The 13,506-nt window shown below is 54.6% G+C and overlaps 7 protein-coding genes across 7 annotated transcripts; 4 read left to right on the top strand and 3 right to left on the bottom strand.

Moving 5' to 3' along the window:
- Nucleotides 1–177: 177 nt before the first annotated feature.
- On the top strand, nucleotides 178–1,248 carry J7T54_008464 (uncharacterized protein; the record flags this gene model as incomplete). Its single annotated transcript, XM_051505506.1, has 1 exon — nucleotides 178–1,248. The coding sequence occupies one exon, from the start codon at nucleotides 178–180 to the stop codon at nucleotides 1,246–1,248; it is 1,071 nt and encodes a 356-aa protein (XP_051363234.1).
- A 589-nt stretch (nucleotides 1,249–1,837) lies between these two features.
- J7T54_008463 (uncharacterized protein) lies at nucleotides 1,838–3,693 on the bottom strand (the record flags this gene model as incomplete). Its single annotated transcript, XM_051505505.1, has 6 exons — nucleotides 1,838–2,236; nucleotides 2,301–2,342; nucleotides 2,512–2,606; nucleotides 2,785–3,348; nucleotides 3,398–3,485; nucleotides 3,547–3,693. The coding sequence occupies 6 exons, from the start codon at nucleotides 3,691–3,693 to the stop codon at nucleotides 1,838–1,840; spliced, it is 1,335 nt and encodes a 444-aa protein (XP_051363233.1).
- A 1,490-nt stretch (nucleotides 3,694–5,183) lies between these two features.
- On the top strand, nucleotides 5,184–6,098 carry J7T54_008462 (Mannose-P-dolichol utilization defect 1 protein-like protein; the record flags this gene model as incomplete). The annotated part of the gene is made up of 2 exons (XM_051505504.1): nucleotides 5,184–5,780; nucleotides 5,829–6,098. The coding sequence occupies 2 exons, from the start codon at nucleotides 5,184–5,186 to the stop codon at nucleotides 6,096–6,098; spliced, it is 867 nt and encodes a 288-aa protein (XP_051363232.1).
- Nucleotides 6,099–6,309: 211 nt separating this feature from the next.
- J7T54_008461 (uncharacterized protein) lies at nucleotides 6,310–6,980 on the bottom strand (the record flags this gene model as incomplete). Its single annotated transcript, XM_051505503.1, has 2 exons — nucleotides 6,310–6,749; nucleotides 6,803–6,980. 2 exons carry the CDS (start codon nucleotides 6,978–6,980, stop codon nucleotides 6,310–6,312), a joined length of 618 nt encoding a protein of 205 aa, XP_051363231.1.
- A 1,250-nt stretch (nucleotides 6,981–8,230) lies between these two features.
- J7T54_008460 (uncharacterized protein) lies at nucleotides 8,231–9,878 on the top strand (the record flags this gene model as incomplete). Its single annotated transcript, XM_051505500.1, has 2 exons — nucleotides 8,231–8,268; nucleotides 8,783–9,878. The coding sequence occupies 2 exons, from the start codon at nucleotides 8,231–8,233 to the stop codon at nucleotides 9,876–9,878; spliced, it is 1,134 nt and encodes a 377-aa protein (XP_051363230.1).
- A 1,146-nt stretch (nucleotides 9,879–11,024) lies between these two features.
- J7T54_008459 (uncharacterized protein) lies at nucleotides 11,025–12,351 on the bottom strand (the record flags this gene model as incomplete). Its single annotated transcript, XM_051505499.1, has 3 exons — nucleotides 11,025–11,165; nucleotides 11,222–12,210; nucleotides 12,276–12,351. 3 exons carry the CDS (start codon nucleotides 12,349–12,351, stop codon nucleotides 11,025–11,027), a joined length of 1,206 nt encoding a protein of 401 aa, XP_051363229.1.
- An 893-nt stretch (nucleotides 12,352–13,244) lies between these two features.
- On the top strand, nucleotides 13,245–13,484 carry J7T54_008458 (uncharacterized protein; the record flags this gene model as incomplete). Its single annotated transcript, XM_051505498.1, has 1 exon — nucleotides 13,245–13,484. The coding sequence occupies one exon, from the start codon at nucleotides 13,245–13,247 to the stop codon at nucleotides 13,482–13,484; it is 240 nt and encodes a 79-aa protein (XP_051363228.1).
- Between the last annotated feature and the right edge of the window lie 22 nt (nucleotides 13,485–13,506).

Genomic DNA, 13,506 nt, shown 5'->3' with positions numbered 1-13,506 from the left:
CCGTGGTCCTTTTGCATCCGCCGGACGCCTTCTCAATCGGGCGGCCTGGCTCCGGCATCCTCGCGCTTGCGCTGTCCCCCCCCCCCCCCCCCCCCCCTCCCCCCCTACCTCCCCAGCCCCTTCTCGTGGGGAGCCTGAGCCCAACGCACTGGTCATTTGGTCAACGCCGCTGCAACCATGAAGGGGCCATCTATCGAGAATCTGCTGTACCTCCGACTTTTCCCCAGAGCAGGCCCCGCCGACCCTCTGTCGTTTCAAGAATTTGTGACGCGCCACTTGCAGCCGGAGTTGCGCGAGGAGTCGGAGGCCTTCTATGGCCACCTACTAACGGACGAGGCGAAACATCCCGGCCTCGACTATACTTCACACAGCCATCGTCGGCGCCTTCAACGCTTCAAATGGCACCGACGTCTTTTCAGAGCCTTTCATGCCCTATCACTGACGCCGGGCGAAATACTGCGGCTTGCTACGTGGGAGGGCACGCTGTGGTCGAAACGCTTGTTTGAGACAGAGCATGGTATTGTCATTGAGGACACAACCAATATGAGTTTGCCAACATGGGACGATGAACTTGAGCGAGCGGTTTGGCTGCCTGGCCACGGACCCGATGTCGGTTCGGTGCCCGATGACGATGACATAGACGACGACATAGACGACGAGAATGAGGGTCTTCACACGCCTCTAGTCGGGAGGAGCCCACAGCCAGAAGTGGAAGAGTTACTGGCCGCAGTGGAGGAAGCTGAATATGCTGAGGAGGAGTCCTCGTCGACCGCCCACGAGGATGATCATGGTGACGGCGGTGATGACGACTTGGACGATGACGATGACGAAGAAGCTCTCCTCAGCATAGGCGAGGATTTGAATGCGCGCCTCCGCGAAGCTGTGGCCCGTAGGGAGGCAGGGGACAACGTCACCACCATGGACGAAGACTGGGAAAGGTGGCTCAAGATGTTCATTGACTCAGGCCTGTTGAACGACAACATGTCCGACAACGAATTTAGTGAATTCATCGAAACCACCATTGCACCGGCTGGGCTGTTCTCCCGCGAAATCATGGAAGCTGGGCGGCAGAACCGCTGGGACCAGGTCCCGGTATACTTGCAGAGATTGCTGAGGAGGGCCCTCCTCTTGGAGCGCACTGGATACTGGGAGTATTGGCCTCGCGGATTGCATGCCATTGGTCCTCGACGGTCATGGTCCCAGCTGCGTTTGCCTCATCGTGCAGATGGTCCGGCGCCTACTGCGTGAGCAGGCCGGAAAACATTGATTGCAGATCAGCAGGGGGTTCATTCCGGGGACATTGGGCAGGCGTTTTCATGAACAAGGCAAATGTGACATATGGGATCATTATAGGGCGGACTATACATAGACTAGCGGTAGTGGGATCTGGCATCCCCTGATGATCATGAAGAACGAGCCACCTTGGCATTGGAACAGACTCGTTGGCTCAGAAGCGTGACGGCGAGCTTTGCTTTTGGATGAAGAGAGCGCGGATCGAGCTGCAGTGTTGTGCCGCACGTGCTTGTGCAAAGAGTATATAGGCAGCTAAGAAGAGCCAGGAGTCGAGGCTGGCTGGGGGTCCCAACATCTGCGACTCAACACGCAAGCCTCCCCTAAAGTATGAACGAACAAAGGATAAGGACTGGCCACACTGAAAATCACTGCCAGGTGCAAAACGCTTTTAGAGGAAAAAAAAAAGAGTGTATTGGGAGATGGCCCACATGTCCACTGATACTACACTTTATCTAAAAGAAAACGCCTGCTCCGCGCTTGGAAGATCATCCGCGACAAACCCTACGTTTGCACCATCATAATCCCTCCATCGCTGCCATGCCATTCATGTATACACCGGCTCGGCCGGGTATCGCCTTCCGGTCACTCCGGTCATAGGGCTGGTGGAGCCGCCCTCGTTGGGTGAGCGTCTGTCATAGCGTCTCTTGTCGTCCGGAAACCTGTCTCTACCACGGGGGTCAAAGCCAGCTTGATCTCGCCGACGGTCGATATCGGCATGACTGCTCGTCCGTCTGTAGACCTCGGGCCTGCGGATGCTTGGTCTGTATCTGCGACCGCCTGAGTCTACGTCATCGTCTAGTTCGCGGTCTAGCTCATACGGAGGCGGCCTTGCTTTATAACCGTCTCGTACCCTCTCGTCCTTGCGTCTGCGTCGGCGTAGATCCTCGCCGCTCGTCTCTGGCTCTGACGTTTCTTCCGAGTCGATGTCTGAAAAACCCCCTCTCTGGGCCCGAGATGCAAGCGGTGGCCGTTGCGGACTCCGCCTTGGACGGGGTGAATCGGCGTACGAGTTCTGTCTCGAGTCGGTCCTTGGCCGCTCTGCGGGGCGACTAGACCCGAAAACGCCAGAGACCTTTTCACTTATCCTCCCTCTTAGGCTGCCTAATGGGCTGTTGTTGCTGTGTCGCTTCAAGCCATTGCCCTGTGTTTCGACACGTTGCGACCGCGAGGGTCTAATGCTCGAAGAGGGCGGCGGGTACTTTCTACCCGGTTGCGGACTAGCTTGTCGTCTCCTTGCTTGATGGGCCGGCTGGGGCTCGCTTTCAGAATCGTCCGTATCGTAGGGTCGAGGATGACTATGGCGTCGAGATCCGCTTGTGGGGCGCTTTGCGTTGGGGTCGAGAAAAGGACCTGACGAGTACGTATTGGAATGTGAGCTGCCAGGTGTGCGATCTTGAGATGGCGACGGGTAGTCAGAGAAACTCTTTCGTCTCCCACGATCGTCAGGCGGTGGCTCCCGATGCTCGCGCTGGGGCGAGCGCGCAGACACACGCACGCCTGGAGTGTTTGCGCTTCTGCCTGGCACGTGGCTGTAGGTAAATGGTCTCGCGCGCTGGGCGCCTGGGCGCGCATGCTGGCGCTCTGACGACGAATTCGAATGGTTGACATGAACGTAGGCATACTTCGGCTCGGCGAACTCGGGACGCTCTGGTGCCGGCTTCGTCCTGCCTGGCTTTGCCTCTGGTGATGTCTGGTCGTCCGTTGCGCCTTCTTTCGCAGCGGCCTCGTTCAGCTGTGCAGCGCAGTGCTTGTGCCACCTGTCGACTTCGGGGTCCGGCTCTTGAGGAAACACTGTCCTCGGCAGGTTGGGTGGGAAGAGTGCGCCTGTTTCGGGGTGCTTCAGGTTGAAGTGTTTGACCGCGTATTGGAGAAAGGGAACGTGTTCGTCCGGACCAAGGAGGATCTCGAGCGACTCCCAACGGCAGAAGCCTCTGGGTGTGAGAGCAGGTATCGAAGGCGGTGCAAAATCGTCGTCGGTTGGGTTCAGACTATGTTGGCAGCCCGTGATCTGCCACATCCAACTTATTGACTTGTGCTCGTTCTGGACGAACAACGCTGGTCGTGACTGTCAGTTGCGGCTCAACGTCTCGAGCGATGCGCCTACCATCATAGTCGCCGCCGACAGCCTTGTAAAAGGCGGCAAGCTTCGCTGGCGTCAGGCTGTACTCTGTCTTGTCGCCAATTTCGAGGGCCTGGGGAAGGTCAGCGGGTTGCTGGGCGAAAAGAAGGTCGGTCGTGGTGGGCGTGACGTACGATGTGACGAGCAATGGCTCTCAGGAGCGCGTCGAGCTGCTCAGTGGGACTCTTGTCCTTCTTGAACATGTACTCATATTTGATCTCGGCCCCCTTTGCGGCGTTTTGAGGCGGCGCCTCCTTGCTCGCGGTTGTAGGCGTGGCCATGGTGATATGCTTCGTTGGTGGCTGACATCAGTCGCGGGGTATCGTGATGCAGCCGATATGCGCCCCGCGATGGACTTCTCGAGATGCAGCACGGTCGGAGAGAGCATTCAGCAGCTAGATTGATTAAGGAAAGAGTAAAGTGAAGCAAGGATGAGCTCAGTTGATGTGCAGGACGTTGCGAATGATTCGATCGGGCGTCGGGGTGTGGTGGTACAGATGGGTTGCCTGAAGGGATGTAGGCAGCTGGCTGCGGAAGGCGGCAGGTTTACAGGCAACGACGCATAGTAAACTGAACGGGGCCGCGAAAAGTTCCGTCCCTTGGAAGGGCTGACTCAACTGGTCGCTGTTGGTCGCGATGACAATCCCACCGTGACAAGGTCAAGGTGGGCTGATTCCTCGCATAGTACGCACGTGCATGCGCTGCTTGAACAAGAGAAGGAATGTCTGGTCCGCTGGCCTTCACCGCCTGCTATTGGGTCGCCGGGCGCTGCAGCCATCCGCCCGAGAAGGACAGAGGCGAAGCACCTCGTTGATCCCTGGAACTTCCGTGACATTGGTCGGAGCTCAGCTTGTTCGCCATTCGGCCCAGGCTGCTCAGCTCATTGTGCCATCTCAATGCGACGTTGTGGGCTGGTAGTAGCTTGATGCTGATTTCAGCCCAAGCTCGGGTTTCAATCAGGCCGCCATAGGATAGCCAAGCATAATGCGTATGATAAGGTACATATTGGATACCCCACAGCCTACGACCCGGCCGTGGGATAGACCGAGACGATAATAGTTCCACTTTTCTTATTTCATTGGTTCTTCTGATGACGTGTGTCGACTTTAGCGAAACGATCCCGTCTGTCTCCAAGCTGTGGTGCCAATCCAGTGTCCCAAGGGCTCTAGACGCCAGAAGGGAAAGAATGTCAAGCATAATGGGCAAATTTTCTAAGGAGCAGAAGAACGCCAGGCTGACGAGTTCTATCTACTTTAGTAGTTTCAAGGGATTGCAACCCGACATATACTTATTTACGAATGTAATTATGGGTAAACGTCCTTTTATATCATAAATTGTTGGAATCCCCAGTCGATATCAACGGGTATTCCATCCTACCAACCACAGGGTAAGCCGAGTTCCGTGAGCTTCATGCCACCAAACTGCCCTGTGGCATGTTCCCCGTTCATTGTGATTCAAGGCACTTTATGTTCACACATGACTGGTATGTTAATTGCTCAGGGGATCGTCCGAAATGAATCAACGAACATTGTCAGTGTTTGTTAGCGACTGGCCGTCTCATAACCGGAACCTTACAAAGCTTCACTTACACGGACCATCTGTAGCGCAAAATCTGAACCCCACTCAAGTTAAGCCGGCTTGTAGATGAACCAAGCAAATTTCACCACGCTGTCACAAATCCCATCGCGCCGGATTTCTTGACATTACTGTCACCTCTCGCAACAACCTTCCGCAGTCGCATTGCATCCCACGTGCGAAAATTTGTTCAAGCATGGACGCCCTTCGATCGGCCGTGACGCCCATCACCCACAACCTGCCCGCGCCCATCCGCGACCTCGGCGAATCTCTAATCGGCGCGCACTGCTACAAGACGCTGCTCCTCGATGTCGCGCTGGATGACCAGGCCTGCATGAAGCTCGCGATCAGCAAGGGGCTCGGCATTGGGATCGTGGCTGCCTCGTCCATCGTCAAGGTTCCACAAATCCTCAAACTTGTCAAGTCGCGCTCGGCCGAGGGTGTCAGCTTCCTTTCATACTTCCTTGAGACGACGGCATACCTCATCACGCTCGCATACAACGTCCGAAACGAGTTTCCGTTTAGCACATATGGCGAGACGGCTCTGATCCTTGGACAGAACGTTGTCATCTCGGTCCTGGTTCTGAACTACAGCGGAAAGGCTGGCCTGGCAGCCGTATTCGTGGCCGCCCTTGCTGCTGCCGTTGGCGCGTTGTTCACGCCCGGTGTGCTCGATGCCAAGGCCTTGAGCTACCTTCAAGCTGGCGCGGGCCTCCTGGGCGTTGCGAGCAAGGTCCCCCAGATTGCTGCCATTTGGTCGCAAGGCACCACTGGCCAGCTGAGCGCCTTTGCTGTGAGTGACCTTGCCGTGGAGATCTGAACCCAAGCTAATCAACACCAGGTCTTTAACTATCTCGCCGGATCACTCACCCGCATCTTTACCACGCTCCAGGAGGTCGACGATAAGCTGATCCTGTACGGCTTCATCTCCGGCTTCGTCCTGAACTTGATTCTGGCCACGCAGATGATCTACTACTGGAATGCGCCGACCGAGAAGGCCAAGGGCAAGCGAAGGGCAGCTCCCATCCGGGCTGCGCCCTCCGCCACTTCGTCAGGGGCTTCAGGCGGGACGCCCACAAAGAAGGGCCCCACCACTCGACGAAGGGGTTAAATCGTTCTGCACCCCGTAATCGTATGCCTTTTAATCATGAGGAGTTAGTAATATGTCCTCAATTCATTCTTGCTTTTACGCAATTGTTGTTGTACACGATCCAATTCACTGATGCCATGCTGCGGACGTCGTAGTCCAAACAATGACTCATACCCTAAAACTCCATGCCAATGATATGTACGCCGACCGAATAAACCATCAAAAAGGGAACTCATAGCATCTCGACATCCTGTGATACTGTCGGAGTGAAACTGAAGAGGCGGCCAGGGGGCTTGGCAGGGCCGGACCACGTTTGCCGCTTCGCACACTTGAGGCACCGCCTCTCTGCGCCTAGGTTGCTGATGGAGCAACTCTGGCATACAATTTTCGCGCATTCAATGCAGGATGGGTCCTCTGTGTCGTCGACATCCATGCCTTGGTCACCGCCACCTAGACTGGTGCCGCAGTCATCGCAGCATGTTGGGAAGGACGGCCGTCGTTCGACGGATGGTGATGGTGTTGGAGCGCTGCGAATGTTCCAGAATCGATGGAGCGATTCGTTTGCTGGGGGAGGATGGGAGTCTATCACGGGTGTTGATGACTGACGAATGGGTGCAGTCTGGGACGAGGTCTGCTGCGATGCGCCTGCGTAGAGCATCCCCAGGGTACGTTCTGCCGGTATGATGTCAGTGGATGCCGGGTGTTTCTACAGAGATCGAGCATACGGTGAACTAGATTGTCCGAGGGCCTGCTGTTGCGAAGGCGTTTCATGGTACGCCCACGATGGCCAGATGGAGAGACCATGTCCATGGAGGACATGGGGCTGGCGCGCGAAGGGGATGAAGACGACGACGAGGTTGATGAACTCATCTCAGATGAGGAACGCTTGCGTTTGAGAAACATGATGCTGGGATCTGGACGCGATGTCGAGAAATTGGTAAAGGCTGCAGATGTATCGGATATGCTAGGGTGCCGGCGTGCAGAAAGATCAATTGACGGCTTGGATAGAAAATTGATGATTGCGAAGATGGACGGAAAGGCTGAGGTTGGTCGACGGATCATACGTATCCGCCATATATCAGCATGGGTCCATCCCTCTCAACGCGTCGCACGCGCGACGGTCCGCAGTGCCGCGTTGAGTGGTGCATGAGGTCCACAAAAGCCGTGGACTAACAATCTTGGGGGTTTCTTGCGCTTGTCTCTGTTAAAGGAAGCTTGTCGCGCCAGAATCATTCCCTCCACCTGGGCATCTCCCTTTTTTTCATGAATCCGCCCAGGATGACTTCGGAGCCGCAGCTTTTTGGACAAAGGAGTCAAGTCATTGGGGTTACGGGAGCAGGAAAGGTACATACAATTCTACTCCTGCAGAAATTCCCCTATCACGTCACTGTACGTACGTACTAATCTAATGCCGCACCCTGATGCTAGAGTACTTTCGCACGGCGGCTAGGCAAACAGCCCTCGATACCGGTATGTGAACTAGACTCTCTCTTCCACAAGTCCAGAGCCGGTGGCGCACTATCGGAAGATGACGCCCGACGTAGCGTGCAGGCTCTGGTCGAGCCAAACGACGAGTGGATTCTGGACGGCAAGCACGTTCGTTGTGGTTCCGCCCCGGGGATTCGTGCTCAATTGAGGCACAGTCACTGGTTCAGTTGAAGGACGTATCCTACAGCATCGTGACAGATATCATTTGTAAAATAAGATTCATCGTCTACGCGACTACTCATCTGCTGATTCGGTATCCTCGTTTTGCTCAGGGATTGACACACCGCTGCCATTGACACTATGGCGTGTCATTACTCGCACCATCTAGGGTAGATGTTTCTTCCCCTTCCGACTCCTACAAAGGGTCGCTGATGGTCAATTCGTACTGACTGTCGAGTATAGAATGGCTGACCATTCCCGGCGTTCTGCGAAGGGAGCTCTCAGGCGATAGCTTAATCGCAATGTCACTCCGAGTCCGAGCGAAAAGAAAAAAACGCTTCCTGGCAAGAGTGAGAGATACGCTTCGAGCATCGTAGGAACTCAACGAGTGGACTTGTTGTGATGCATTTCGTAGTGGCACGTAAAAGCAGACAAAACAACCCTCCCCCGTAGGTAAGTAGGTACCTTCCCACTTGGCTGGCAGTTCCCCATTGCACTTGCCAACCATGCTCGAGGTGCCTGGCATCGCTTGCTACCCTGCCAGGTGAGTTCAGGTGATCAAAGACTGGCGAGCAACGGGCAAAACCAGCTTGGAGAAGCTGAACATTCCGACACCAAGGGAATCAGGAGAAACGCTCTGGGCCTCGTTGTTTACTCAAACATTACTTCTCATATCTTTATACTGGTTGCAGCAGGCCTCCACCACCCGCTCTAGAGTCCAACCCTCAACGGCTAGAGGCCAGCATGCTCCAGACTTTGCTCACCCTGCTCGATTCCAGGAGGCATGGTGATACGATCCCCCCGACAGGAGACGCTTGTGCTGCCATACACAAGGGCGTGGAGGGATAGATGTTCGACACGTCTCCCACTACAGGCAGATACTTGTTCCCAATTGCGAATGCGACAGGATGCCTTCGACAACTCAAATACGACAAGCAAAGAGGACGTGCGTTCCTGCAGGAGCTTCCCAAGTATCTTCAATTCCACTCAACTCTCGATCTCCTACGTAAGACTCCCAAATCCTCACAACAGACATCCAATTGGCACAACCGTCCAAGTGTCGATATTCTGGGAGAGCTCGATTCTATGCAGGATGAAGATTTCACGGACCAGTGGCAGTTTGACAGACGTGTCTACTCGGTGATCAGGCGTGCGCGTGACAGCCACCTTCAGCTTTCTCTTTGCTCAATGGACATCTTCCGCTTCCATGTCATGTCGAATGGGCTAGTTTCGGTCTCGGACAATGGGACAAGCCTTCCCGAGGTGTACTTTGTCAATGATATTCAGGCTCTTGAGGCAGGCCAAACACAAATATCTCCGATCGCTCGGATCAACGGCGAGGACGTTCGAATCTTCCTTGAGCATTCGGACAGCCCTGTGCCTGTCCGCCAGGATCCAGACGCCCACTACAATAGCTTGTTCTTTTCGTATGCTTCTGAGGCCGCATTGTGGCCCCTGAAAGGTCAACTGGTCCATCTCGGTCGTTTCGAATTCGGTGCGGAATCGCTTCATTTTGAATTTCACAACGGTTCAACCACCGCGTTGCCGATTATGGCTTCAGTGTCTAGCCCGGACCAATTTCTTGTCGATGGTGTCGATAGCCAGACGCTCTACCATAAAAAGTGTCTCCTGGATGACCCGTCGCCCGTACTCAATCCTCCAAATGAACCTAGGGTCGATCGCCTCGAGCAGGAAGCACTGAATCCCATCCTCGGGTACCCAGAGCCGTCCTTTCTAGACAAAAACCATCACCCAATAAGCTACAACCTAGACCACGACGCGCTGGTCTTGCATATCCCCGTCTTCTCCCACGTATTCATCGATCCTAGCTATCTGACCGTCGACGCAATGGCGGACTATGTAAACATTGTCTTACTCGCCCTTGACGAAGGCCGAAACAGGCTCATTATCGACATAACTGGAAACATTGGAGGAGACGCCATGAGGGCTTTTTATCTGTTCAAGCTGCTGTTTCCCGACAAGGTCCCTCACATTGCCTCTCGTGTGCGCCGAAGCAAAGCACTTGACCTCATCACCTACGCAAGCCAGCTGGCAACCGAGGACGAATTCGATCACGCTTCCCTGCTTCAATACTTGAACTACCCCTACCTTGCCACCCCAGATCTCGAGGGGGGGGGGATTTGCCGACATTGAAGCGTTCCTGGGAGGCGAGAATGCACCTTTCAGCAGCCCCTATTCACCATTCAGCTATTCGATCCCTGCGTACAATGGCCTCCACAGGGACAAGGTGCTTCAGCTGCAGGGAATAATAGGGCGGCTGCATGGTGTCACGCCATTTGATCCCGCCAATATACTGATCGTCGGAGACGGGAATTGTGATTCAGCATGCGCCAAATTCGTTGACTTGATGGTCAACGTTGCTGGGGTTAAGTCTCTGGTGTTTGGGGGCGAACCGCATCGTGAGCCTATGCAGATCATTGGGGGCACACGTGGAGGGAAGTTGATGAAGTTTCCATGGATTGAGCATGACGTGAGCATTTCGCTTTCCCTGTTAGAAGCTGCCCGAGGGCCAGATTTCGTCCAGCAGTCACGCGACAGCTTGCCTATACCCCTGAATCGGCTACCGCTGAAATTAGGCAACGGTGTCAGCTGCATCAATTTGGAGAATGTCTATGGCCAAGTTGACGAAGAGATCCCGCTGCAGTTCAAGTATCAACCCGCCGACTGCCGTCTGTTTTATACAACCGAGAACATCTTGGACCCGCCCACAAGATGGACGGCAGTCAAGAATGCACGATGGGGTGACGGAGGCTGTGTGGCCGGAACACCAAACTTCACGCTACCCCAACTATCCATCACACAGCTCAGTAACAACCATCATCCCTCATCATGGTCAAAAGATGCAAGACCTGTTGCGGCAGGACTTCAGTCGCGGCGGGCTAGGACTAGGCGGGGCACCAACAGAACGGATTACAAGCATATGCCAGAAGATACGCAAACAGTGCTAGATGGCGTGCAGGGGCCTCCTCAACACACAGACTCGGGGCAAGCTCCTAAAGTGCACAAGCACGGCGCCGGTGTGGCGTCCACATGGGTGTGGGTGGTACTGGCTGTGACTGGCGCGTTGCTGCTTTTCACTATGAGTGCCATACGCGTAACAAAAGATTTGGGCGGAGGTGATGCGTGGTAAAATTTCGTCTGTTGTGGGTGGAATTGGTATTGCCTGACTGGACCGCACACGTCGAACCCTTCACCTAAGGCACTTACGTGTATGCTTAGCATAAGTTTTATCAACAATAGCTCTACAATGCATATCATTTTCCCACCATATGAGCCTACTCAGAGCCTGCTTTTCGGCTCATTAAAAGCCCGGTTCACCAGCATATGGAACTCTTCGATCAGCTTCCTGATATCGGGATCACCTTGCGGCAGGACCTGGGTCATGAACAGGCCGCAGATGCCCTTCTTCCGATCAATAAACTGAACGTTATGTTAGCTTTGTCTCTCAGGTTTCAGAAGCCGCATGATGGACTCACCCAGAATTGATTGGCGGCTCCTCCCCATGTCATCGTTGCCTCTTCCTGCTTGATAGAGCCTGCGGTGTTCGAAGCTGTGTTGATGAGCAGGCCGCCCAAGCCCCAATTGTAGACCTCCTCAGGATTGTACTTTCCCAGTGTCCAAGTTGGCTCTTTCATTGACGCTTCGAGAGCGTGTCTGGATCCTTGTGGTAACTGTCCCTCGAACATCATGTCCACCGTTTCCCTGCGCAGTAACGTGCCGTCATTCACCAACAGAGCGTGCAGGAGCTTCATGAAGTCATTGGAAGAGCAAAAGGCGCCCTGGCCACCGAAGCAGTCCTCGGCCCCCTGATTGAATGGGAGTCCGACGACAGGCAGCTGCCTGAGTTTACCTGTTCGTCGCGACCTTGCGACCATGGCGGCCAGGTCGTGGCCCGTGCCCTTCAGGGACTGGGGCCAGAAGGTGAAGCTCTGAACACCAAGGGATCTCCATAGATGCCTCTTGAAATACTCCTCCAGACTCAGGCCACTGAGGTTCTCGACAATTTTTCCGACCCAGTCGAGCCCTCCGCCGTACACCCAGCCCGACTCGCCCGGCTCCGTGAGCAGGGGTACATCAAAGCGCTCGTCCACTGTTGCACCGTGACTCGGCTTGGACCCTCGGTGTCTGTGGTAGCGTTGCAGCTGCTCGTCGTTGAAGTCATACGAGATTCCCGCGCAGTGTGTGAGGAGATGTCGCAGTGTAAGCGGCCGCCTCCTTGGCGTCAAGATGGGGGTACCATCGTCGTTCCAGCCAGACAAGACCTTCTGCCTTCCCAATGCAGGGATTATATTGGACACATCGTCGTCCAAGGCGATGACGCCCTTCTCGACGAGCTGTAAGGCAGCGACTGTCGTGGGTAACTTGGTGAGCGACGCCAGGGCGTATACTGTCTGGTTACCAATGGGCTTCTTGGCGGAGGTCTGAAAGATGTTCCTGTCGACGTTTTGTGAGATGATATGAGAACCTAGAGGATCCGTCAGAGACGGACGGATGTATGTATGTATAGTATCTCGGTTGTTCATCACATACCGTCGCGACGCTGGGCAGAGACAGTGGCAAACGGAATAGCCTCCGAATTGCGCAGAAAATTGGCAAAAGAATCCATTGTTATTCTTCACAAGTCGATTTCAGCGCATTGAGCGAGGGAAAGTGAGAGATCCTTGGGCGCCGCATCGAGAAGCTGGAATCTGGGGTGCATGTATAACGGCAGATGGGCCGAGGTTCATGGCTGGGGCCCTGGGGCATAGCAGTGGGGTTGTTAGTGCTAGGTACTTGTCGTAACGTCGCATGGGCAGAGCACACGGCATGCAGACTATTCATGTTCGATCCGAGGTTCACTCGCGAGACTGACATGGAAGATCGAGACTGGCAGATTTCAACATCGATGTGGGCTGGCCTTGCTTCGCTGGAGTTGTCCGCAAGTAGTAGACGGACGTCTGCTCGCAAGTTAACTAGTTGATTGCGGATAGGCTACCCTGCGGCAGAGTGTCATAGTTCAGGGATGTGAGTGGGCTTGACTAGTCAAGATGTTAAGGACTAGTGATTTATCTTCTACTTGTGTAAGTGTTCAAACAAACACTTACCTTTCATTTTGCCTGTTCAAAAAGGGGACAACGCCTTAGGGTATGTTGTTTGACGGATTGGCCGCACAGTTTTGACCGGACCTTCAATGGGGGGCATCTCACGGTAAGGCGATTCCTAAAGAATACAATAGAAGAGAATAGAAAGGGTAGAAGCATAGATCTGTCTCTTCAAATAACTTTGCACTATTCACCTCGTAATTACACATGTCTCGTCCGGTTTCCAGGTACGTACTGCTGACTAGTAGCTACCATTTTAGGTTAGTGTGAAAACGGCGTAGTCCCAGACCGCGATAGTCAGCAAAGCTCTCACGCTCATCATCTAATTCACCATCTCACAATTTACACAAGTACATTTTCACCTCGACACATAGTATCTCATCGCCTGCGCACTTGAACTCACAGCGGACAAGAAAATATGCTTCGCCGGACGCCAACAAGCCTCACCATCACGTCCGAAGACATCGCCACCTATGAAGACCGACGCGTCGCACGAGAGCAGGCCGCCGCCGAAGCCCAAGCCCAAGCCCTTCGGGAGCAGGGCAACGACGCCACGATGATCTCGAGTAGTCCCACGCCCGAGGAGCGCGAGCGTGAACTCCGAAGAAAACGCCAAGATCGGATCGGCATCGGCGCGGGCAGGCGGCAGGGGCGTTAGCCTCACCGACCAGGACATCACA

Source organism: Emericellopsis cladophorae (assembly GCF_022114955.1).
Source record: "Emericellopsis cladophorae strain MUM 19.33 chromosome Unknown NODE_14_length_400046_cov_116_985211, whole genome shotgun sequence".
Taxonomy (NCBI): Eukaryota; Fungi; Ascomycota; class Sordariomycetes; order Hypocreales; family Bionectriaceae; genus Emericellopsis; species Emericellopsis cladophorae.
The sequence above is the reverse complement of the archived record's forward strand: the minus strand, read 5'-3'. Positions and strand labels throughout refer to the sequence as shown.